The sequence below is a fragment of the Mustela lutreola genome, chromosome 9 (assembly GCF_030435805.1).
Source record: "Mustela lutreola isolate mMusLut2 chromosome 9, mMusLut2.pri, whole genome shotgun sequence".
Taxonomy (NCBI): domain Eukaryota; kingdom Metazoa; phylum Chordata; class Mammalia; order Carnivora; family Mustelidae; genus Mustela; species Mustela lutreola.
Window position 1 is genome coordinate 110,000,717 of NC_081298.1, and position 26,760 is coordinate 110,027,476.

At 40.0% G+C, this 26,760-nt stretch overlaps 1 protein-coding gene across 8 annotated transcripts in view; it reads right to left on the reverse strand.

Annotated features, from left to right (window-relative positions):
* The window catches only part of ACOXL (acyl-CoA oxidase like), a 349,566-nt gene that overhangs the window by 144,066 nt on the left and 178,740 nt on the right, over window positions 1-26,760 (reverse strand). For all 8 annotated transcript variants that reach the window (XM_059188392.1, XM_059188391.1, XM_059188389.1 and 5 more), the window contains one exon: window positions 21,214-21,367. In XM_059188392.1, coding sequence (XP_059044375.1) covers window positions 21,214-21,367 — 154 coding nt within the window. The remainder of the gene's footprint in view (window positions 1-21,213; window positions 21,368-26,760) is intronic.

Here is a 26,760-nt window from a genome sequence, read left to right on the forward strand (position 1 = left end):
CAGCCACTTTGGAAGACAGTGTGGAGATTCCTTAAGAAATTAAAAATAGAACTACCCTATGACCTTGCAATTGCACTACTGTGTATTTACCCCAAAGATACAGATGTAGTGAAAAAAAGGGCCATCTGTACTCCAATGTTCACAGCAGCAATGGCCACAGTCACCAAACTGTGGAAAGGACCAAGATGCCTTTCAATGGACCAATGGATAAAGAAGATGTGGTCCATATATACAATGGAGTATTATGCCTCCATCAGAAAGGATGAATACCCAACTTTTGTTTCAACATGGATGGGACGGGAGGAGATTATGCTGAGTGAAAGAAGTCAAGCAAAGAGAGTCAATTATCATATGGTTTTGCTTATTTGTGGAGCAAAAGGAATAACACAAAGGACATTGGGTGAAGGAGAGAAGTGATTTGGGGGAAATCGGAGGGGGAGATGAACCATGAGAGATGTGGACTCTGAAAAACAATCTGAGGGTTTTGGAGGGGTGGGGGGTGGGAGGTTGGGTGAGCTTGGTGGTGGGTATTATGGAGGGCACATATTGCATGGAGCACTGGGTGCAGTGCATAAAAAATGAATTCTGGAACACTGAAAAGAAATTAAAAAAAATTTTTTTTTAAATAAATAAAAATAAAGTGGGTTGTTTAAAGCTGGTATCTTCAGGCCACTGGCAAAGGTAAATGCAGATCCTTGCTGGCCTGAAAGAACTATCAAGATAAAGTTCCAAATATCATGAGCTCAATTAAAAAAAATTCAAGGAAAAATAAAAAAATATCAGAAGAGATAGACAACAGTAGAATCAGACCTGCAAAGGTGGCATATACTCATATTAGCCTAAAATACCTACAAGTAGATAAAATCAAGGACATAGGGAGACAGTATACAAAATAACAATGACCTAAAATTTTCCAAAATGACCAAGTGACATAAATCCACATATCAGAAACTCAACCTCAAATAGGGAAAACATAAAAATAAATTAATACTTAGGCACATTATAGTAAAACCATAAGTCACCAAAAAATAAAATATCTTAAAAGAGGCAGAGACCCTCCCCCCAATAGACTGCCACGAAAAATTACAATTAGACAGACGGTTGATTCCTCAACAACCAGGGAATCCAGAATAATATTTAAAATTTTAAAGTACTGAGAGATATAGCTGTCAATCATGAATTCTCTACTTAACAGTACTTCATCTTTTAAGACTGAGCATAAAATAAAGACATACTCAGACAAATAAAACTTAGGTTTACCACTACAGACCCAGACTAAATGGTATTCTGACAAAGGTACTCCAGGAATAAGGACAATGGCTAAACAGATGCCAGAGGAATTGTAAGCAAAGATGCCAGTAGAAGGCAGTAGTTCTAAAGAAACCCTGGTTCCACATAATAATAAGTACAAAGGCTAATTGGTATAATTAAAATATGCAGTACTGAAGTAATGGAAATGGTAGCACAGAGGGTAAGAGTTGGGTAGAGAAAGCAATCTAAGCCCTGTGTTGTTTGAAGAAAGGAAAGATGATCATTAACTTCAGACTTTGTATGATAAATGTGCATATTAAAATTAGAGTGTCCAGAGTCGGGGCACACGGGTGGCTCTGTTGGTTAAGCATCCAACTCTTGATTTCAGCTCAGGTCATGATCTCAGGGTTGTGGGACTGAACCTACCATAACAGAGGGAGAGTTTAGCCCATACAATAATTGATAGATCAGACACACCAGAACCTCAGTAAGAATAGAGAATATTTGAATAATGCCATTAATAAACTTGCTTATTGGTTACATTTAAAACCCTACATCCAATTACTGAACACACATTCCCTTGAGGCATACAACGGAGTTGAGCCCATGATATTTGGAACTTTATCTTGATAGTTCTTTCAGGCCAGAAAGGATCTGTGCTTCCATGTGTGCTTCAAGAGAAGTAGGTCATAACGAAATTCAAAGAAATGTATCCCATTGGCCATTTTCTCTGACTACTATGGAATTAAGTGGAGAAAATTTAGTAATAATTATTATTATCACAAAAAAAACCCCAAAGAGAACTGTTATTAAGAAGGCACTATTGCACAGTGGTTATATCCTGTGGCCAAACTAGCTGGGTTTAAATCTTGGCTCTGCCAGTGCAGGAGCTGTGTAATTTGGGGTCAATTGCTTACATTCTTAGTGCCCCATTCTTCACATACATAATATTGAGGCTATAATAGTACAACTTTGTGGGATTGTTGTGAGGATTATATATGTTAATCAATTTAAATGTGAAGACTGGGGCTTGACACATAGGAAGAATTCATCAGAGTTAGCTATTCTTTTTAAAGAAAGTACTAGACATTAGGAAATTTTAAAACATACTTGATTCCTGGGTCAAATAAGTCAGAATCCTAGAGGAGAACATAGGCAGTAATCTCTTCAATATCAGCCACAGCAACTTCTTTCAAGATATGTCTCCAAAGGCAAAGGAAACAAGAGTGAAAATAAACTTTTGGGACTTCACTAAAATCAAAAGCTTCTGCACAGCAAAGGAAACAGTCAAAAAACAAAGAGGCAACCCACGGAATGGGAGAAGATATTTGCAAATGACAATACAGACAAAAGGTTGAATCCAGGATCTATAAAGAACTCCTCAAACTCAACCCACACAAGACAGACAATCATATCAAAAAGTAGGCAGAAGATATGAACAGACACTTCTCCAATGAAGACATACAAATGGCTGTCAGACACATGGAAAAATGTTCATCATCACTAGCCCTCAGGGAGATTTGAATTAAAACCACATTGGGATATCACCTTACACCAGTTAGAATGGCCAAAATTAGCAAGACAGGAAATAACATGTGTTGGAGAGGATGTGGAGAAAGGGAAACCCTCTTACACTGTTGGTGGGAATGCAAGTTGGTGCAGCCTCTTTGGAGAACAGTGTGGAGATTCCTCAAGAAATTAAAAATAGAACTTTCCTATGACCCTACCATTGCACTACTGGGTATTTACCCCAAAGATACAGATGTAGTGAAAAGAAGGGCCATCTGTACCCCAATGTTTATAGCAGCAATGGCCACGGTCGCCAAACTGTGGAAAGAACCAAGATGCCCTTCAATGGACAAATAGATAAGGAAGATGAGGTCCATATACACTATGGAGTATTATGCCTCCATCAGAAAGGATGAATACCCAACTTTTGTAGCAACATGGACGGAACTGGAGGAGATTATGCTGAGTGAAATAAGTCAAGCAGAGAGAGTCAATTATCATATGGTTTCACTTATTTATGGAGCATAACAAATAGCATGGAGGACATGGGGAGTTAAAGAGGAGAAGGGAGTTGGGGGAAATTGGAAGGGGAGGTGAACCATGAGAAACTATGGACTCTGAAAAACAGTCTGAGGGGTTTGAAGTGGTGGGGGGGTGGGAGGTTCGGGTACCAGGTGGTGGGTATTGTAGAGGGCACGGATTGCATAGAGTACTGTGTGTGGTGCAAAAATAATGAATACTGTTATGCTGAAAATAAATTTAAAAAAAAGATACTAAGTAGCTAAAAAAAAAATACTTACAACTGATCAATAGAAAACCTTATTTATAAAATTGTGGTTGAACCAGTCAAAGCAGTATTTAAAAAGTAATGTTACAACTTAAAATGTTTATAACAGAAAAGGAGAAACCATAAAAATTAATGAGATAATATCCAAGATAATATCCAATACCCAAACTAAAGTACTAGAAGAACTACAGGAAAATACACACAAAAAAAGTAGAGTAAAATTAATAAGAAAAATAAAAATCAATTAAATAGAAAAACCAGATACAATCTGGACAGGATCAACAGAACCAAAATTTATTATTTGAAAAAAATACAAAAATAAAACACAAGTTAGGAGTTGGGAGAAAGAAAGAATATTAGGAATAGCAAAGGGAACATAGCTGGAGATACAGTAGGGATGGAAAAGATAAAAGAATATTATGTGCTCCATATCACTCGGCATCAGGGAAATACAAATCAAAACCACAATGAGATATCACCTCACACCAGTCAGAATGGCTAAAATCAACAAGTCAGGAAATGACAGATGCTGGCGAGGATGCGGAGAAAGGGGAACCCTCCTACACTGTTGGTGGGAATGCAAGCTGGTGCAGCCACTCTGGAAAACAGCATGGAGGTTCCTCAAAATGTTGAAAATAGAACTTCCCTATGACCCAGCAATTGCACTATTGGGTATTTACCCTAAAGATACAAACGTAGTGATCCAAAGGGGCACGTGCACCCGAATGTTTATAGCAGCAATGTCCACAATGGCCAAACTATGGAAAGAACCTAGATGTCCATCAACAGATGAATGGATCAAGAAGATGTGGTATATATACACAATGGAATACTATACAGCCATCAAAAGAAATGAAATCTTGCCATTTGCGACAACATGGATGGAACTAGAGCGTATCATGCTTAGCGAAATAAGTCAAGCAGAGAAAGACAACTATCCTATGATCTCCCTGATATGAGGAAGTGGTGATGCAACATGGGGGCTTAAGTGGGTAGGAGAAGAATAAATGAAACAAGATGGGATTGGGAGGGAGACAAACCATAAGTGACTCTTAATCCCACAAAATAAACTGAGGGTTGCTGGGGGGAGGGGGTTTGGGAGAAGGGGGTGGGATTATGGACATTGGGGAGGGTATGTGCTTTGGTGAGTGCTGTGAAGTGTGTAAACCTGGTGATTCACAGACCTGTACCCCTGGGGATAAAAATATATGTTTATAAAAAATAAAAAATTTTAAAAAAAAGAATATTATGAACCTCCACCAATAATTTTTAAAACTAAGAATAAATGGAAAAATTTCTGGAAAAATATAAATCATAAAAACAGTCTCAAGAGGAAAAGAAGATCTTAGTAGCTGTAACCACTAAAGAAAGAGAATCAATCATTTAAAATATTCCCAGAGAAAAACCACTGACTCTATACAGCTTTGCAGGTATTAGTACCAAATATTTGAGGAAGAGATAATTCAGTTTTACACAAACTCTTTGAGAAAATAGAAAACAAGGAACATCCCTTCCCAAAGGCATTTAACGAAAGTGATATAACTTTAACATCCAGATTGGACAGGGGCACTACTAGACAGGAAAGATACAAGCCAACCTCACTTATTACTATAGCTGAAAAAATCCTAAATGAATTTCAGCAGACAGAACCAACAGTGTATTAAACACACACACACACACACACACACACATACACATACACACACACACACACACACACACACACACACACACCATGAATAAGTTTATATCCCCAACTCAAGATTTGTTAAACATTAGAAAATCTATAATGTAAATCTACTACATTAACAGGTTAAAAGGAAGAAAAGATACAATTCTTTCAATAAAATAAATGCACATAATTCCCTCAAAGTCAAGTCTATTCATAATGTTAAAACCAATAAACCCACACACACACACACACACAAAAGTCTCTTCAGAAATTAAGGGTAAAACAGACCTTCTTTGACATGACAAAGAATATCTGCAACTATAAACAACTCTATGCCAACAAACTGGACATGAAAAAGAAATGGAAAAGTTCTTAGAAACATACGAGTTATTAAGACTGAATCAGGAAGAAATAGAAAATCTGAATAGATCAATTACTAATAAGGAGATTGAGTCAGTAATCAAAAATCTCCCAATTAAAAAAAAACAACAACAACTCAGGAACAAATGGTTTCTTTGGCGAATTTTACCAAACATTTGGAGAAGAATTAACACCAACACTTCTTAAATTCTTCCAAACATATCAAAGAGGAGGGAACAGTCCTAAACTCATTTTACAAAGCCAGTATTGCCCATACCAAAACCAGCAAAAGGACATTACTAGAAAAGAAAACCAAAAGCCAATATCCTGATGAATACGGATCTAAAAATTCTCAGTAAAATACTAGCAGACTGAATTCAGCACACATTAAAAGGACCATTCATCATAATCAAATGGGACTTGTTCCTGGGATGCAAGGATGATTCAACATAGGCAAATCAATCAGCATAATATGTCAATTAATAGAATAAAAGAAAAGAATCATATGGTCATTTCAATAGATGCAGAAAAATCATTTGACAACATTCATTCATGACAAAACTCTTTTAACAAATTAACCATAAAAGGAACATATATTAACATAATAAAGGCTGTATATGACAAGCCCATTGTTCACATCATACATAGTGTATGATAAAAGGATGAAAGCTTTTTCTCTAAGACAGGAACAAGACAGTGTGCCCACCCTCATCACTCCTATCCAACATAGTACTAGAAGTCCTAGTTAGAGCAATCAGGCAAGAAAAAGAAATTAAAAATATCAGAATTGGAAAGGAAGAAATAAAATTGTCTCTATTTGCAGAAAACAGGATTTTATATATAGAAAATTCTAATAGTTAACCAAAAAACTGTTAGATCTAATCAGTGGATTCAGTAAAGTTGTAGGATACAAAATTAACATATAAAAATCAGTAATATTTCTATATACCAACCACCAAATTTCTAAAAAAGAAATAAAATGTGACCCAGCAATTACACTACTAGGTATTTACCCCAAAGATACAGATGTAGTGAAAAGAAGGAGCACCTGTAACCCAATGTTCATAGCAGCAATGTCCACAACAGCCAAACTGTGGCAGGAGCTGAGATGTCCTTCAATAGAAGAATGGATAAAGAAGATGTGGTTCATATATACAGTAGAATATTACCCAGACATCAGAAAAGATGAATATCTACCATTTACATTGACATGGATAAAACTGGAGGATATTATACTAAGTGAAATAAGTCACACAGGGAAAGACAATTATCATATGGTTTCACTCATATGTGGAACATAAGAAATAGTGCAGAGGATCATAGGAGAGAAGGGAAGGAAAACTGAATGGGAAGAAATCAGAGAGGGAGACAAACCATGAGAGGCTCTTGACTCTGGGAAACAAACTGAGGGTTGTGGAAAGGGAGGTGGGTGGGGGATAGGGTAACTGGATGATGGGCATTAAGGAGGGCATGTGATGTGATGAGCACTGGGTGTTATATGTAACTAATGAATCATTGAATATACATGAGTAAGTAATGATGTACTATATGGTAGATAATTGAGAGAGAGAGTGCCGAATCCTAACCACTAGACCACCAAGGAGTGTCAGATAATTGAATTTAAATAAAAATCAATCAATCAATCAATCAATCACATTTACAACAGCACCAAAAACAATAAAATGCCTAGGAACAAATTTAACTAAGGGGGTAAAAGTTTTCTATACTGAAATTATAAGACACTGATGACAGAAATCAAAGAACATACAAATAAAATGGTATCCTATGTTCGTGGATTGGAAAAGTTAATATTGTTAAAATGTCAATACTACCAAAATCCATCTATAGATTCAATGCAATCCCTAACAAACTTCCAGTGGTATTTTTTTAAAAAGCAGAAAAAGCACTTCTTTTATACAGAACAAGAAAAGACCCCAAATAATCAAAGAAACCCTGAGGAAGAAGAACAAGGCAAGAGGTATCATACTTCCTGACTTCAAGCTATACTATAAAGTTAGAGTCACCAAAACAGTATGGTACTGTCATAAAAACATATAAAGAGATCAACAGAACAGAAATAAACCCAAATATATACAGTCAACTAATATCTGACAAGGGAGCAAAGAATACTCAATGGAGAAAACATAGTCTTTTCCATAAATGGTGCTGCCATAATTGGATATTCACATGTAACGAATGAAACTGGACCTACTGCTCTTACACCATTCACAAAAATTAACTCAAAACAGACTAAAGACTTAAATGTCAGAGCACAGACCATGATACTTCTAGAAAAAAACGAAGGAACAAAGCTCCTTGACATGGGTCTTGGTAAAGATTTTTGGACATGACACCAAAGCCCAAGCAACAAAATAAAAAATAAAGGGAGGCTACATCAAACTAAAAAGATTCTGTGCCATAAAAGAAACCATCAACAAAATGAAAAGACAACTTATAGAATGGGTAAAGAATATTTGCAAACCATATATCTGATAAGCTGCTAATACCTGACATATAAAAGATAAGGAACTCATACTCAATAGCAAACAAACAAACAAACGAAAACCCAAAAACAAATAACCCAATTAAAAATGGGCAAAAGTCCTGGCGACTCACAGACCTGTACCCCTGGGGATAAAAGTACATTATATATTATTAAAAAAATAAAAAATTAATTTAAAAAAATGGGCAAAAGACTTAAGTAGGCATTTCACCAGAGAAGACATATGAAAGGCCAACAAGTAAATGAAAAGTGCTCAATATCACTAGTCATTAGAGAAATGTGAGTTAAAATCATAATGAGATATCATCACCTCATGCTAGTTAGAATGGCCATCACCAAAAAGACAAGAAATAACAAATGCCAATGTGGATGGAGAGAAAAGGGCCATGCATTCCTGGTGGAATTATAAATTGGTACTGCCACTAAGGAAAACAGTATGGAGGATCCTCAAAAAATTAAAAATAGGGGCACCTGGGTGGCTCAGTGGGTTAAAGCCTCTGCCTTCGGCTCAGGTCATGATCCCAGAGTCCTGGGATCAAGCCCCGCATCGAGCTTTCTGCTCAGCAGAGAGCCTGCTACCCCTCTCTTACTCTGCCTGCCTCTCTGCCTACTTGTGATCTCTGCCTGTCAAATAAATAAATAAAATCTTTTTAAAAACTTAAAAATAAAACTACCACATGATCCAGAATTCCTCTTCTGGGAATATATCCAAAGATAATGATAACATTAACTTGAAAAGATATCTGCACCCTCATGTTCATAGCAACATTATTTACAATAGCCAAGCTATGAAAACAGTCAACGAATGGATGACTGGATAAAGAAGTTGTATACACACATGCACACACAGACACACACAGAGATGAATATTATTCAGCCATAAAAAACAAGGAAGTTCTACCATTTGCAGAACATGAATGGACCCTGAAGGCATTATGCTAAGTGAAATAAGTCAGAGAGAGAAACACAAATACTGTATGATCTCAATTATACATGGAATCTTAAAAAAAAAAAAAAAAGTCACAGAAAAAAGAGGTGAGACTTGGCATTAGCAGAGGCAGGGAGGGAGAATTGGAGGAAGGTCGTCAAAAGGTACAAACTTCCAGTTATAAAATAAATTAGTACTAGGGATATGATATAAAACATGACAAATACAGGGGCACCTGGGTGGCTCAGTGGTTAAAGCCTCTGCCTTCGGCTCAGGTCATGATCTCAGGGTCCTGGGATCGAGCCCCACATCAGGCTCTCTGCTCAGAAGGGAGCCTCCTTCCCCCTCTCTCTCTGCCTGCTTGGATCTCTGTCTGTCAAATAAATAAAACTAAAACTAAAACACACACACACACACACACACACACACACACACAAACATGACAAATACAGGTAAAACTGTTATATGATATATAGGAAAGGAGTTAAAAGTATAAAATTATAAGAATTCTCATCACAAGGAGAAATTTTTTTCCTTTATTATTTTCTTCTTTTCTTTTTATTGTATCTACATGAGAAGATGGACATTAGCTGTACCTATTGTGGTACTCATTTCATAGCATATGTAAATGAAACCAACAAGCTATATGCCTTAAATGTATACAGTGATGTATGTCAATTATTTCTCAATAAAACTGGGGAGAAAAGAATATCTGCAACATACCCACATCAAATAACATCCTTAATGGTGAAACAGGAAGTACAGGTCCTTTAAAGTCAAGAATAAAATTTAGGTGCTTATTATCAACCACTTCTTTCAACCATTGCACTGGAGGTCCTTGTTACTTATTTGTCATAATATGACAAATAAATAAATATAAATAATTGTAAAGGAAGAAACAAGCCATCACTTGTCACCAGTGATATGACTGTCTACACAGGAAGTGGAAAAAACTACAAACAGATTATTAGAATTATTATGGCAGTTCACAGTTTGCTGGATATAAGATCAACATAAATAGTTGAGTTCCATATCTATAAACAAGCATGAAAGGATTAGTTAGAAAATATTTTGAAAGCTATCACATATACTATAATATATATATCTGTTCCATGTCTGTCTTACTACCCATACTAGTGAAGCATCGGGAGGCATGTTCATGATATGCAACACCATTCCTGAGCCAAAAATGACTAAGTTGGGAAGTATTACAACCCAAACTGAGCCAGGGATTCAGGGCTAGATTTTTGAGACACCATCTTGGAGTAGAGCCGGAATGGAGATGCTCTAAACTTCATAGCCAAAGGGCAGCCACAAATGCAGAGGAACAAGAATGAGCAGACACTCCACAAAGGCTGAGACTATCGGACCCAAGAGAAGTTGCTGCCCCACCTCCAGACCCTTTCCCAGTTCCTGGTCCTTGTGAGACCCAGATTCCAGAACACATCTCATCTCTTGGCTCTCTGTCTCTCTCTCTTAATCTGTACTCTCCTTTCTCGACTGAGCAAGTCTGAAATGAGTCTCTCTAACTCACACCCAAAAGGATTTTAACTAAGATGATCATAACATGAGAAAGTCAACCTGTGAAGCTTCATTTTTTCCCCCCTCTTTATTTCCTTGGTGTGATAGGTGAATCCTTCTGGAGTGTTCTGAACCATCTCAAGGGAGGGTAAAATGAGAATACAGTAGATTAAAAATTTGGCACGTTGGCCTAGGATCAATGCCAGCTTTATCCATTATCTTCTCATATGTCTGAATGTTATCCATGCCACATAAAATTTATAATCGCCTTCTTTATGTCCTTAAGAAATTTAGGCTGAGATCTTCAAAAGAATGTTAGCAATAAAATGGATTGTGCTTGGGTCATTTTGGTAATCTCTCTTTTCTTTATCAGTGATGAGGGTCAGTTTTACTGCCTGCAACTCTCCCACTCTAATTTACCTGATGAGATAAGACCTACTAACATAAGACATGCACAAATATGACATTTGGATTTTCTCACAGGGAAATTATTTTTTCCAGAGACCACAGGTTGACAGCAAAACACAAAGGTTTGTTTTAAAATCATGGATTATGTTAAATGAAGGGCCTCAGCATAGGACACTGATTCACAAGGAAGCCAGGGGCCAGAAACAAAGCCGTCATCCCACACCCCCAAAAAAGTAAGCTCCTGAATCAAAAACAAGAGTCTTGGATTTGGGAGACTTGAATCAGAACCTGCCTCCATCTTCTACTAGCTCTGGAGAAACAGCATCTCACCTCTGGCCTTAGTTCTTCAATCCATGGGAAAATAGTGAGGATAATAATTCTTGCTCATAGGGCTGTTGGGAGTATTACAGGTGTTAACACCTATACAGGCCCTGACACTTTACCTAGCAGAGACTCAGAATGTCAGGGAGTCAAAAACAGAGAGCTTTTTTTTTTTTTTTTTTTTTTAAAAAAAAAGAGAGCTGATTCCTCTAATCTTGAGCAAGGTTCTTTCAACGTTGGGAAATAATTTATCGTCATAAAGTATTTTTACTGTGCTGTTTTTCTAAATCCCTACAATCAAACTGGTTGTTGTCTGCATAATGACCAGAAAGTGACAGCAGAAATGGGGAGAAACGTAGGATTTACTCCACAGTCCCAAAATGTTGAGATTGTTCTTGAAGGTCCTAACTCTGTCCAGAGAAAGGGTCCTCTGATCAATGAAATGGAAAGGGAAGAAGTTGATCACAGACCCACTGGTGGTCTAGAAAAATCAGGTCAGGGCTGAGCAAAGAGTCTGACTGAAGAAGGTGTCATAGCAGCCACAGAGAGGGCCTTTCTATTGAGGTCAGCACTTAGATCCCAGCCAGTCTCTTCTTAGGAGGTCTGCCAGACCCTGGGACCCCTTCTGAGTATGGGCCATACATGAACCCCTTCCAGGGACTTGGCATGACCCAGTAAAGTTACCCAGTTATTTGGTATTAAGATGAAGCCCAGCTCATGCTTACCCCACCCACATGCGCAACACTAGCCAGCTGGATCCATGACCTCCGTACCTAGAATCCTCCACCAGCACAGCAAGCTCCACATGACCCAGGGACCAGCCAGGATTTTTCTTGGCTCTGTCTCTTCTTAAGAAATTGGATGGGTCAACAAGACAAAGAGGCAACCCACAGAATGGGAGAAGATATTTGTAAATGACAGTACAGACAAAAGTTTGATATCCAGAATCTATAAAGAACTTCTCAAACTCAACACGCACAAAACAGATAATCATGTCAAAAAATGGGCAGAAGACATGAACAGACACTTCTCCAATGAAGACATACAAATGGCTGTCAGACACATGAAAAAATGTTCAACATCACTAGCCATCAGGGAGATTCAAATTAAAATCACATTGAGATACCACCTTACACCAGTTAGAACGGCCAAAATTAGCAAGACAGGAAACAATGTGTGTTGGAGAGGATGTGGAGAAAGGGAAACCCTCTTCCACTGTTGGTGGGAATGCAATTTGGTGCAGCCACTTTGGAGAAGAGTGTGGAGATTCCTTAAGAAATTAAAAATAGAGCTTCCCTATGATCCTGCAATTGCACTACTGCAAAGATACAGATGTAGTGAAAAGAAGGGCCATCTGTACCCCAATGTTTATAGCAGCAATGGCCATAGTAGCCAAATTGTGGAAAGAACCAAGATGCCCTTCAACAGACAAATGGATAAGGAAGATGTGGTCCATATACACTATGGAGTATTATGCTTCCATCAGAAAGGATGAATACCCAACTTTTGTATCAAAATGGACGGAACTGGAGGAGATTATGCTGAATGAAATAAGTCAAGCAGAGAGAGTCAATTATCATATGGTTTCACTTATTTGGGGAGCATAACAAATAAAATAGAGGACATGGGGAGATGGAGAGGAGAAGGGAGTTGAGGGAAATTGGAAGGGGAAGTGAACCATGAGAGACTATGGACTCTGAAAAGCAAACCGAGGGTTTTGAAGGGGTGGGGGGGTGGGAGGTTGGGGGAGCCAAGTGGTGGGTATTATGGAGGGCATGTATTGCATGGAGCATTGGGTGTGGTGCATAAACAATGAATTCTGTTATGCTGAAAAAAAAGAAAAGAAAAAGAAAAAGAAATTGGATGGGTAGCAAAATGGTCTCTACCATACTAGATGCAAGTCAGGTTGACCCCCTTATCTGTTTCGAGAGTTACACATCCAGGGGATTGCTATGAAAAGCTGGGCAGTTAAAGAAATGCTTTCTCTCTCATTCCAGGGATAGTAAATCTGCAGCAAAGGACAGAGGGGTGACCCTCAAATGACTATCCTCCTTGCACCAGCCTGCCTTCCAGCATTGAGCCCACTCTGCCCAGAGGACCTCATGTTCCACCAGATTTGATTCTTCCTTGGCCCATGGCACTCTTGGATTTTTGAGTCTGGTTTTTCTCATTTTTCTGGCTCTTCTTTGGTCACCAGCATTCTTAACTGCTTGCATGCAGAGTCCCTCTAGCATTACTACTCTGCAGCAGCACCTCAGGAAACCAGGAACCAAGTGTGAGAGTCAACAAGCATGAGCAGGCCCCAGAGGAAGCTGGCCAGGCTCCTTCAGGAATGAGTAAGGGTTTGAGCTTCAGCTCGTGGACCTCACGTCATCTCTCTGGGATTCCCAGAGTTCTGTTTTGCTTATTTCAGGCCTTGGCTCTGTTCCAAGAAGTGGTCAATGCCAGATAAATGAGGTCGTGTTGAATCTCCCTGAAAAATTAGTTTTAGGATTAAGTCTACTAAATAACTGAGGGGCTCCGCATCATATCACTTTTTTTTTTTTTAAATTTACAGACACTTGTAATTGTTTTAATGTTCTCTTATGCAATCTTTAAAATATACTGACTCAGTCATGGCCCAGCTGGATGACATCTCCAAACAGCAAACAGCAGCTCTGTGTCTAACATGAAAGGAATGGTCAGTGCATGTTTGCTGATAACCTTATCATCAGGCTGGGTCATAGATCTCTTCTGAGACTTGCCCTTGCTCCAATTTTGTATAGCAATTTCTTTATTCTGCTTCAGCCAGTTCTGCTCTCCCACAGAGGATTCTGAAACAGAATGGAGCAGCCAGGGGCTGAAATGAGAAGGCTCTCACAGAGGGACCCTGATGGAGAGGAGCCTGAAATCCTGTTGTGGAGGCCAATCCTCAGGGCCCAGTGAGCCCAGGAGTGGTATCTCCCAGTCTTGATATCAAGGGGGACAACATAAACAGCATGGCTCCTGGCCATGGGCATTCAGGTACAGGGAACGTGCAAGGGCAAAAGGATACTGTAACAGGTCCCTGTGAAGAATTTGGCTGTGCAGGGCCAAGGTCAACAGCTAGAGCTTCTGTTAAGTTCTACTGCAGTGACAGGAGTAGCAGGAACCATGCAGCCTATCCTCATCCCAAGCCCGTTTTTGCAGACCCCGATGATTTGGAGACAGATCTGTTGAGGATGTGACTTGCTTCTACTCTCCAAACCTGCACCCCGAGGAGCACTAGCCAGGCAGCTCCCACATGAGTCTAATGGGTCGAGGTGGATCCTTCAGTGCAATCACACCCAGGAAAAAAGACGAGGAGATTCTAGCATTTACTGAGAGACTATCATGGGCAAGGCTTTAAAAGATAAGGAACCTGAGGCTCCCAGTGGGAAGATCCAGGGTCACAGAGCCCTGACCAAGAGATCCCACCCCTTTGGTGATGAGTGCTCTCCCCCCCACCTATCACCCTGCCCCTCTTCATGACGCAGCCCCATAAGACCATTCTGTCATTCGGGGTTCTGCTGCCCTATTCCTCTCTCAGACAACGTAGGAAATTCAATGTGAGTTTGCTTGGGTATGGAGAAAAGAGACAATGTACAAGTACAGTTAAATGGCAACAGTCCTAAGAACTTGGTTGACTCCATCAATCTTTAAAGAAATAAGGTGGAAGCAAAGACAAGCAGCCGCGGCCCGGGTCATGTGACCACTCAGAGCTTGCAGAATTCACTCCCAGCATTCCCATGTGGGCAGGTGAAGGCTTTTCTTTGTGTCCAAATGAGGCCAGTTGGATTCTTCACTTACACACTGAGATTAAAAGCCAAAATGCAGAACATGTGTAAGCACACAGTACTCGCCATTGGGAACAGTGCCGGCCGGCTGTGTGCCAGGATTAGGCTTTGCTATCCCAGCTCCTGTCCCAGCCTCTCCCTGACTTACCAAGGAAGTATGGGGTGAGTAATGTAACCTCATCCCGCCTTACTTCCCTCAGCCCTACACTAAAGGGCAGGAGCCAGGAATCACCCGAGAGGGTCTGAGAGGAAAGGGGTCTGGTCCTGCCTATCAACCTCCCCCATTACAGGAGGATCCAACTTCATGTTAACTTCTGAGCAGCTCAGCAAGACTCATTAGAGGCTCAGGCATGGAAGAGGACCTGCCCAAGGTCCCACAGCTGCAAAGTGGCATGCTGGATTCAGACTGTGCCCACCCCATTAACATGAACCCCGCTATTTTCTGGAACATAGGACACACTGGTTTGCATATGGCACAGTGGCTAGGTGCATGGCCTCTGGAGACAGATTCTCTGCATTTAAAGCGTGGTTCTGCCACTTTTTAGCCCCTTAACCTTAGGCCAGTTATTTAATCTCTTTTTGGCCTCAGTTTCCTCCTTTGAAAAATCAGTCTGATAATAGTACTCACCTAACTTGAGAGATAGCTAAGTTACTATATATAAAGCACTTACAAAGATGCCTACATATATAGAAAATGCTTAATGAGTATTAACTAATTAGAGCCAATAAAAAGCAAAGAGGATCCCGCAGCCCCTGGATCCTGGGCCCCCACATATGCTGTGTCTGACATGGGAAGAGGCTGCCTTTCATCAGCATGAAGAATCACTTGGAAGGGCAGGTCTGGAGTTCCAGAGGCACTAAGTGCCCCGGAGTTCAGACCTCGTCTTTGGTTAAGTGTGGGGGCAGGGGGCACTGGGGTCCCATTCACCCAGTGCTATCTGTTCATTCTACCCAGTAAAGGTGAGATTACTTCCTTGGAGAGCCTCCCAAACACCTCAGTGTGATTTCCCACTCTGCCTTCGGGCATAGCTTCACCATACCGACATGGACTCTGGAGTCAGATGAATCAGGCCTTAAATCCTCAGGCAACACGTGGAAGCTTGGGCAAGTCCAACTGCTTGGAGCCCCTGTTTCCTCACGGCAAAGTGGGGATGACCAAAGAAGCTAAGGTTGTTAGTAACCTGCTTATTGTTAGCCTGCTAAAGTTGTTATTAGGTTTAGGATTGTTATATCCTCTTGAATTGGCCCTTTTGTCATTATGAAATGGACTTATTTATCCCTGGCAATATTCTTGGCTCTGAAATCTGCTTTGTCTGATATTAATAGTCATTCCAGTTTTCTTTTGATGAGTGTGAGCATGACATATCTTTTTTCATCCTTTTACTTTTAACCTCTTGGGATCTTTCTATTCAAAATGTATTTCTCATACGCATATAGTTGGGTCTTGCTTTTTTATCCAATCTGGCAATCTCTGCCTTTTAATTGGGGTATTTGCATTTAAAGTGTTTAGGAACATGGTTTGGTTTACATCTACCCTATGGCTATTTGTTTTATATTTCAACAATCTCTTCATTCTCCCCTACTTCATCTTCTCTCGTCTTCTTTTGGACTTAGTACTGAATTCCATTTTAACTTCTATGTTGGCTTATAAGCTATGACTCTTCATTGTATTATTTTAGTGGTAGCTTTGGGGTTTAGAATAGAAATCTTCAACTTCCTACAGTCTACTTTCAGGTGATATCATACCACCTCAGATATAGCATAAGAACCTTACAATAGTGTACTTCCTTTTATCCCCTTCTGGCCTTTATGTGATTTTGCCATACATTTTACTTTTATATATGTTATAAAACTCACTCGACATTGCTATTATTTTTGTTAAGAGAGTCAGTTACCTAACATTTTAAAGATTTATTTATTTAATTAGAGAGAGTGTGTGTGTGCATCAGTGGGGGGGTTAAAAGGGAGAGGGAGAGGGAGAGGGAGAGACTCTCAAGCAGATACTTCCTGAGCACACAATTCACCTTGAAGCTCCATTTCACAACGCTGAGATCATGACTTGAGCTGAAATGAAGAGCCAGACACTAACCAACTGAGCCACCTAGGCGTACCTCAATTACATTTTAAAGAGATTCAAATACTAAGAAAAATCTTATATATTAAGAAAGTTATGGAGCACCTGGGTAGTTCAGTCAGTTAAGCAACTGACCATTGATTTGGACTCAGGTCATGATCTCGGGATCATGAGATCGAGCCCCAAATTGGGCTCCCCACTCAGTGCGGAATCTGCCTGAAATTCTCTCTCTCCCTCTGTCCCTATCTCCTACTTGTGTGCTTTCTTTCCCTAAAATAAATAAGTAAAATCTTAAAAAAAAAAAAAAGAAAGAAAGAAAGTTACTATTTTGGGTACTTCTCATTGCTTTGTGCAGATCCATAGTTTTATCCAATATCATTTTCTCTCTGTGTGAAGAATTTCCTTCAATATTTCTTATAATGAAAGTCTACAGGTGATGAATCCTTTTAACTTTGGCAAGTCCAAACACATCTTTGTTATAATGGTTTTGTTTTTGAAACATAATTTTTCAGAGTATAGAATTTTAACTTCATGTTTTCCCTTCAGTACTTCTTAAAATGTCGCTCCACTTCTTGTTTTTATTTTTTTTTCCAATGAGAAATCTGCTGTCATCCTTAACTTTGTTCTTTTATACATAACTTTTCTTTTTTTCTCAGGCTGAGTCTTAAAGTATTCCAGGTTGGCTTATGAGAAAAGGCACTGTTCCCATTCCCATGTGAGGACATGATCCTGTTCCCTCCAGACCTTCCAGGTGATTCTTTCCCTCACACACATGCAATAATCAGCACTCAGCTGAATGTTTGAAGGGAAACCCTGCAGATGCTTGAGTTCTCTCTCTGACCAACAACTTCTCTTCTGTCTTCTACTCTATCCCATGAATTCCAGATGCTTTTGTCTCCCTCAACTCTCAGCATGGTGTCTTCAAATCAGGGAGTCCCCTGGGCTCTGTCTTGGTTGCCCCTCTGAAGGCATGGTGTAGAAACTCTTGAGGTAGTAAACTGAGACAAATATAAGTCTCATTTAATTTAATTTAATTTTATTTTATTTCCTCACTCTCATCGACTGATGTCGGGTGTCTTGCTGCTTTAATCAGGAGAGTAACTTCATGTAACTTCAACCTGGTTTGAGTGGGAGTCCCCGAAAACTCATTTGACTGAAATCTTAGGGCCACGCAGTTCAGTGTCCCGCCTTGCATTACCTGGCCCTCAGGACAGGGAGCATGTACCTTGTACACCATTCTACACACAGACAGAAATTAGAAATACTGGGGGCGCCTAGGTGGCTCAATGGGTAAAAGCCTCTGCCTTCGGCTCAGGTCATGATCCCAGAGTCCTCTCTGCTGAGCAGGGAGCCTGCTTCCCCCTCTCTCTCTGCCTGCCTCTCTGCCTACTTGTGATCTCTCTGTCAAATAAATAACTAAAATCTTAAAAAAAAAAAAAAAAGAAATATTGAACAATGACTCTTAATCAGAAGTCATTAAGGCAATGACATGCTTGCATGAACATGAATTATGTAACTTCCAACCAGTATCATGCATTTGATGATCTAATTTTGGAAAAAAAATTGTATGAGATCTTATTTATCCCAGGCTTTCTGCACAAAAAGTGACAGACTATGCTTCTCTTAGCAGTATGTTCTTTTAGCAACTAAATGTCACTCTTGCAACATTCAACCTATCACCCAAAGAAAGCAACAATTGCTGAGACTTCTGCAGAAAGAGCCACCCTAAGACTTTCTCCTGGTTTCCTGATGCACATGATAATATTATTAAAATAGACCACCAACTGGTATGGAAACATTCAATATGGAGGGAAAGAACCTCAGAATCCAAAGGTTTGTACAGAACAGTTTAAGAGCAACAATGCTGGGATGTTGAACTCTTGCCTAGACCAAACGCTGGAGGCTGCTGTGTCTTGAATCTTTCCCTCGGGCACGAGGTAAGCTAAGCAGACAGGAAGAACTGATTGCTTTTTTAAGTGTCAATGCCTGTAAGACATATAACAGCCTTTTTCCCTTTTCCATTTTCAAATACATAGTCTTAAATCCCAAAGAGCCAAATTAGTAACATTCCAGTGAAACTAAATTATCAGAGATAATGAATGCACGGGGCAATAATTCAATCAACCAATCTATCCACCATCCTATTTCCATCAGTCCATCTGTCCACCATCCTGTCTGTCCATCAGGTCATCTGGGAGGATATGAAGGTCCAGGGGCAGGAAACCACTGGGCACATCAGCCCATGAAATGCATCACAAGGAATGAGCCAAGGGAGGAAGATGAGAAGACCACAGGGGTTTTGAGCACACCCTTGGGTTGAGTCACCTGTCAGAAGCCACAATATCTGCATCTCTCAGCACTCCTAGCAGAGTCCCAACCCCCCGTAGGTGGGCTACCCCTGCCAGAGGGGTTACTTCCGGTCTTACCTCCCACCTGTTAAGCTCAACTTTCTTGCTGTGCCCAGAAGAGTCCTGTTCCTAACTGCTGCCAGCAAACTCCTGTTCCAAGAGATGGCCACGTCCCTGGAGCTACACCTGGAAACCAGCCATGTGGCAAGAGCCTCCTACCTTGTCAGGGCACTGAGGAAAGTCACAATGAGCCATGGCACCTCTCTGCCTCAGAGGACCTCAGCGCCTGGTCCAGCTGTGCCCCAGTGCCAGCTGTTACTTTGTTCTGCATTCTCTTTCCTTTCATGTGGACTCACATGCAACATCCATGGGCACAAAGCAGTCCACCACTATCGCCCCCACCATTGTCACGGACATAGAGTGTACACCTAACTAACTGAGGCCTCCTTGCCTCATGGGCACATCTTTATTCAGCCACCTTAAGAGAAATGATCACACTGGCTTCCGCAGGAGGCCCTCATTTCCATCCGTATTGTTCACGTGGGAGAAAATCTCAGGCTGTGCCTATTGTGAAGGTCCAGCCCTTCCTTACTCCTTGCCCTTCATCCCTCACTCCTCACCCCTCCATTGGTCCTGGCTCTGAAACAGAGCATCAGGGCAGCAGACTTTCTGGAAACTTATCCTTCCCCTTTTCTTTTCTATCCTTGCCTTTAACTTGCTCTTGATCCCTTCTCACTGAGGCTAAACTTCGTCATCCTCCTCTGTAGGTTTGGGGCCACTGTTGATAGGATAATATTTAGCCAAGTTCAGATCAAGCTCAGGCCAAAAACCCAATAGGGGCTCCTCCCCTCCTTCCTCCAGGAAATGTCTCTTGAAGGCTCCAGCAGAACCTGCATCCATCCCACATGCCAGTGAAGGAGTGTAGTCCCTGGGGGTCACGAATGCAGGACTGTCACCTGAGGATGAACCCCGGCTGCCACCACAGCTAATCCCCGTAGCCTTACCATGCCACAGTATTACAGGTCTGCAAACCCCACATCCAACCTGCCATGCCCTCACAGACCCTACGTGGGTTCCCCTTCTTACCAGCTCCAAGCCCCCATAAGGATACAGAGACTCCCCAGATCCTAAAAGGGACCCCTGCCCTCAGGTTGTGGTGGAATCGGGCACAGATTTCAGCTGTTCTCAGAGTTCCCCTCAACTGTTCAATAACTCAAACAGATTTCTCATACCTTCTGCCCCGCACTGCACAATCCAGTCTAAGGCCAAGGGCTGGGGATACACGAAACAGTCTCCAGATGCTTGGCACATCCCTTTCTGCCTTCTTCTGGGGCTAATCACCCTTCTCCATCCCCCCACCCCGGGGTCATTTCTTGCATTCTTCCCAAGGGATTCAAACACTGGAGAATCGGTTTCATCATCTGACCCCACTGGACCTTCTCCATACTGTCAATGAAGCCACCACCAAGTTAATGACATTTACTGCAGGCCTCCATGGGCCAGGCCATGGGGGCTAGCATTTTACAAATGCAGGGGTCCCCCATCAGCCTACGCAGCATGGTAGGAGGTAGATGTACAGATTGCAAGGCTGGTTGGTGCACCCAGGGTCACGAAGACAATGGGTTTCCCCCTGAAGCTGATGCCCTGCTCACAGGCGCAGAGTGCTGACATCACCTGAGCTACAGCAGGAGGACCTGGGGGCGTGGGGCTGGCACCTCTGGGGCCTGCAGAGCTCACCATGCCTCCTGTGCACTCGCGGCAGTCCTGCAGGCAGCTGACGTTCTCCCAGGTACTGTAGGCCTTCAGCCCTGCCACCAGTGCCTGCAGCGGGCGACTGTCCACAAACTCCTTCCCATGGAAGATGTCCTCGTCCAGGAGGAATCCTGCATACCTGCGAGAGGAGTGCAGACCCGTGAGGGACTCAGCAGCGCCCCCTCTCCCACTCTCAGGGAACCACAGCACAGGCACATCTGAGGCAAGCCCACTGTGACACCTGCTCCTTCCTCAGATGCTACCAAAGTCTCCATGTGCCCTTCAGAACTGTCACTCTACACCCTGCCTCTGTGAGGCTCTACCACGCCATTGTCCTCTTGGAAAACTTCTCCCTTGCTTCTTGTTCAGGCTTACTTTTCTGCCAGTTCCTCAGAGACCCCATTGCTCACATCGGCAACTGTCTTCATACCCCTTGACCCCACGAGAAATGGGCGCTCGGTGTAACTAACTCTCTCCCTGCTGTAGTCTACCATGTAAGATCATATTCCAAATTATCTCCTTCTTCCCTTCACACAAAAATGCCTTACATGTTTCTCATATTTTTAATTTTTCTAATTCTACTTCCATTGAAAATGTGCTAAGCAGAATAATGGCCTCCAAAGATGACCAGGTCTTCATTCCTGAAACCTGAGAATATGTTACACCACATGGCAGAAGGGATTTTTAGATATGATTAAATCAAGGTTCTCATGATTGGGAGATTATCCTGGAATAACCAGAAGCCCAAATGTACTCATGAGGGTCCTTATAAGTGACAGAGAGGCAGGAGAAGGAGACGTGACAAAAAAGTAGTCAGGAAAATGCAGCATGAGACTCAACCAGCCATTGCTGCCTTTGAAATGGATGAACAGGCCTCAAGCCAAGTCATGAGGGAGCCTCCAGAAGCTAGAAAAGGCAAGGAAGTTAATTTCTCCCCTAGAGCCTCCAAAAGGAATGCAGCCTTATTGACAATGATATTTCATCACTGAGACCTGTTTCGGACCTCTGATTTCCAAAACTATAAGATAACAAATTTGTGTTATTTTAAGCCACCAAGATTGTGGCAATTACTTATAGCACCAATAGAAATGTATACAGGTAGGAATAATTTCTTTCTTCAAAGTGGTAAGTCACCATTTTCCATCAACTCTTGGCCACCTGTGGCCATGACTACTGTGCAACACAATGTCTATGGGCCTCCGTCCAACTGTACCCCCGCCCCCAGCTCTGGCTTTCTTCTTTGCCATGTTTCAAAACACTATAACGGAAGGTACAGGTTTCACTCTTGTTCCCTTCTTTTGAACACCCTATAGACCTTGTTTTTAAGCTCTCTTAAAATGTTATTGTTTATAACAACTGCTAGGATTAAAAGCTTTAGTGAACTCTTTCTTTTTATGCTCTACCAAACTCCAGGACTTGTCTTTAATCAAGGGTGGTAAACACACTGAGCTGGGGACTTTCCCTTAAGCACCTCAAACTCATGGTAAGTACCATAAAGTATGGCCTTTCTGGTCTTCTCAACTGAAGCTTCAGACTCTAGAGATTGGTAAGAGTGACGGCAGTTAGAGGTGTTGATTCATTGACTGTTCTCTATCAATGGAGTGTCATCTCCTGAGATGATTATATGATGTTTCTCCTTTATAATGTTCATAGGGCAAATCATATAGATTGACTTCCAAATGTCACACAAGCCTAACATTCCTGGGATAAATACTACTTGATCACTGTACATTATTTTATAGTAAAATATACTGTATGTGATTCCCTAAGATTTTGTTCACAAGGGATATTGTTCTCATAATGTCTTTGTCTGGTTTTTGGTGTCAAGGTAATGTTCCTAAAATGAGTTAGAAAGTTTTCCCTTCTCCTTCATTTTATGGAAGAGTTTGTGTCAAGTTGGTATGTCTTCTTAAGTATTTGGTAGATTTCACCAGCAATGTGAGATGAAGCTATTCAGATTTTCCAGTTCTTTTTCAGTCACTTTTAGGAGCATATGTCTTTCAATAATTTTTCTATTTCATATATATTGTCAAACCTATTGACATTACATTGATATGACACTAGTAATAATAACCATAATATTTAATTTTATCCTTTCAATGTCTATAGGATCTGTAGTGATGTCCTCTCATTTATTCCAGATGCTGATCATTTGTGCCTATTTTCTTCTTAATTAATCTAGCTGAAGGTTTATCAATTTATCTATTTTTTGAAATAAAAAAGTTGGGGGCTTAATTATGTTTATTTTTTGGCTATTTTTTGTTCCAGTGATTTCTGCTTTCATCCTGCTTGATTTCAATTTGATTTGTTCCTTCTTTCTAGTTTCTTAAAATGGAAAGTAACACCCTTGATTTTCTATTTTTCTTCTTTTCAAATGTAAGTATTTTAACTTTTCCTCTAAGCACTGCTTTAGGTGTACACGACAAATTCTGATATGTTCTATTTCATTTTCATTTTGTTCAAAATATTTTCTGATTTCCCTTGTGACTTCTCCTTTGACCTATAAATTATGTGTCTTGTCTAGTTTCCTAATATATAGATTATTTCAGATGTGACTGTTAATAGTTTCTAATTTCATTCTAATCAGAAAACATACTTTGTATGAATTCAATCCTTTAAATTTACATGGTCTGTCTTGATAAATGTTCTATGTGCACTTGAAAAGAACAGACATTTTCCCAAAGAAGACATTCAGATGGCTAGCACACATATGAGAAGACACTCAACATCAAAAATCATCAGGGATATGGAAATCACAACAACAGTGAGATATCACTATACACCTATCACTATAATTTTAGATTTGTAAATTTTAAATTTAGATTTGTTAATTTTTCCTTTCAATACTTTCCATTTTTGCTTCATGCATTTTGAGCTATTTTGTGAGTCCATACACATTTAAAAAATTTTTTAAAAAATATCTTTATTTATTTATTTATCAGAGAGAGAGAGAGAGAGCACACACAGGGGCGAACAGTAAGCAGAGGGAGAAGCAGGATCCCAGTTGAGCAAGAAGCTTGATGCAGGATTCATCCCAGGATGCTGGGATCACGACCTGAACTAAAGGAAGATGCATAACTGACTGAGCCACCCAGGTGTCCTGAGTCCACACACATTTAGATTGCTGTGACTTTTTGATGAGTGGACTTCTTTATCATTATGAAGTGTTCCTCTTTATCTCTGGTAATATTCTATTTTCTGAAGTCTATTTTACCTAATATTAATATATACACTCCAGCTCTCTTATGGTTAATGTTTGCAGGTGTAAATGTTTTATTTTCACACTTTTAATCTATTTGTCATTATATTTTAACTGGGTTTCTTACAGCAAGCATCTAGTTCAGTCTTGTTTTTTTTTTTTTTTTTTTTTTTTTTTTTTTTTTTTTTAATCACATCTGACAATCAGCAAATTAAATAGGAGTGTTTAAACCATTTACACCTAAGGTAATTATCAACATGATTGAGTTTGGAACTATTATCTTGCAATTATTCCATTTGTGCCATATGTTCTTTCTTCTCTTTTTCCTCTGCTCTCTTCTTCTTTTGATTAATTACCTAGGTTTTAGTATTCCACTGTTAGAGTTTTAACTGTTATTTTTATTTTATAGGGATTTTTATGGTCTAAAATATGCATCTTGCCCCTAACATATTCTTCCCTCAATAATGTTATACCACTTCTCAGAGAATCAAAGAACCTGATAATAGTAAACGATACTTCCATTTCATTCTCACGCCCATTGCGCTACTGTTGAGATTATATAACATCTATCTATCCATCTATCGATATCTTCTACATATGTTATAAAATTCATTGCTATTTTTGCTTTAAATAAACAATTTATCTTTTTTCCTTATCAGTATTACTGAGGATAATTTATTTTACAACAGACTACATTCATTTAAAGCATGCCATTTAATGAATTTTGACAACTGTACATACCCATGAGAATAACACCAGAATCAAGCTACAGAACATTTCCAACACCTTCCAGAAAATGTCTGATGCCTTTTTACAGTCCCTCCCTTCCTTGATGGATCCTCACCTCCAGTCAACCACTAATGTGCTATTTGTTACTAGAGATTAGTTTACATTTTATGGAAATAAGATCATACAGTATGTTATGTCTTGCTTCTTCCCATCAACACATTGTTTTAAGATTCATCCATACTGTAGCATAGATTAGTCGCTGTTCCTTTTTATTGCTGACTAGAATTCCATTCTATGCAATGCATATATTTAACTTCATTTTTGCATTCACTGTTGATGAACATTTTGCTTGTTTCCAGTTTAGGGCTATTACAAAGAAAACACTATGGAAATTCATGTAAAAATCTTGGAGGAGACATATGTCTTTATTTTCCTTCAGTAAATATGTAGGAGAGAAGTGACTGGGTCATATGGTAGATATATTTTTAACTTTTAAGAGACTGCCAAACAGTTTTCCCAAGTGGTTGTGCAGTTTTACATCCCTACCTGCAATGTAGGAGGTTTCTAGTTGTTCCATGTCTGCCAATGACTGGTCTTTTCTGTCTTTTTAACATTAGCCAATCTAGTGGATACATAATGGTGTATCCTCATGGTTTGAATTTGCATCTCCCTAATAACTAGCATCTTTTCATGTGTGCATTGGCTGATCATATATTTCTTGTCAAGTGTCCATCCAAACCTTTTGTGCATATTCTATTGGCTTGCTTCATCTAATTTTTAGTTGAATTGTTTTTTCAGTGTTACTACCTATTCTAAATAACATCCATTGTCAGATATACATATTGAAAACATTTCCTCCCATTCTGTGGCTTGCCTTTTCATTTCTTTAACAACAAAATCAGTTTTGGCTCAAGATATTTATTTACCTGTTTCCATCCATAGAATAATATTACAATGTCTGAATATCCTTGTTTGCTCAGTGAAACCTGAACATGCAAACGATGTTGCATTGGGCCTCATGCTATAGCAAATAGACAAGTCTACTACCAAACCTCATAAGAGAAACCACTGAGCTGGGACAAATGGAAAAACAGGGAAACCGTCATTTGTTTAATCGGCACTAGATGAAGAAAAACACAATTGTATTGAACAATTTCAATAAGCAAAGAGCTTCTGTATTTATCTTCTAATTTCATTTTTTTGACAACCCCATGAAATAGAAAAGCATATCCCCACTTTACAGATGGGAAAACAGAGGTCCAATTGAGGTTACCTAGCTAAGTCAAGGTCTCCCAGAGCAGGACAGAACTAGGATTCAAACCCAGTACTCTGTATTCCTAAACGTCATGCTCTTTTCATGATAAGTAATGTCCATGCCAATGCCCTAAGAAAGTTTATCGCATTCTCAATCTACGCTATATATCCATCACCTGTATCCTGGGCTTTGACTGCCATACCATGATTCTCAGAGAATCCCAGAGCACCATTTAATATATCTATATATATATATATATATATATATGACTCCCTGCTGATTTCCCTAAAACACACACACACACACACAAACACACAGCCCTAGACATTCCCTAGGGACGAAATGGGTG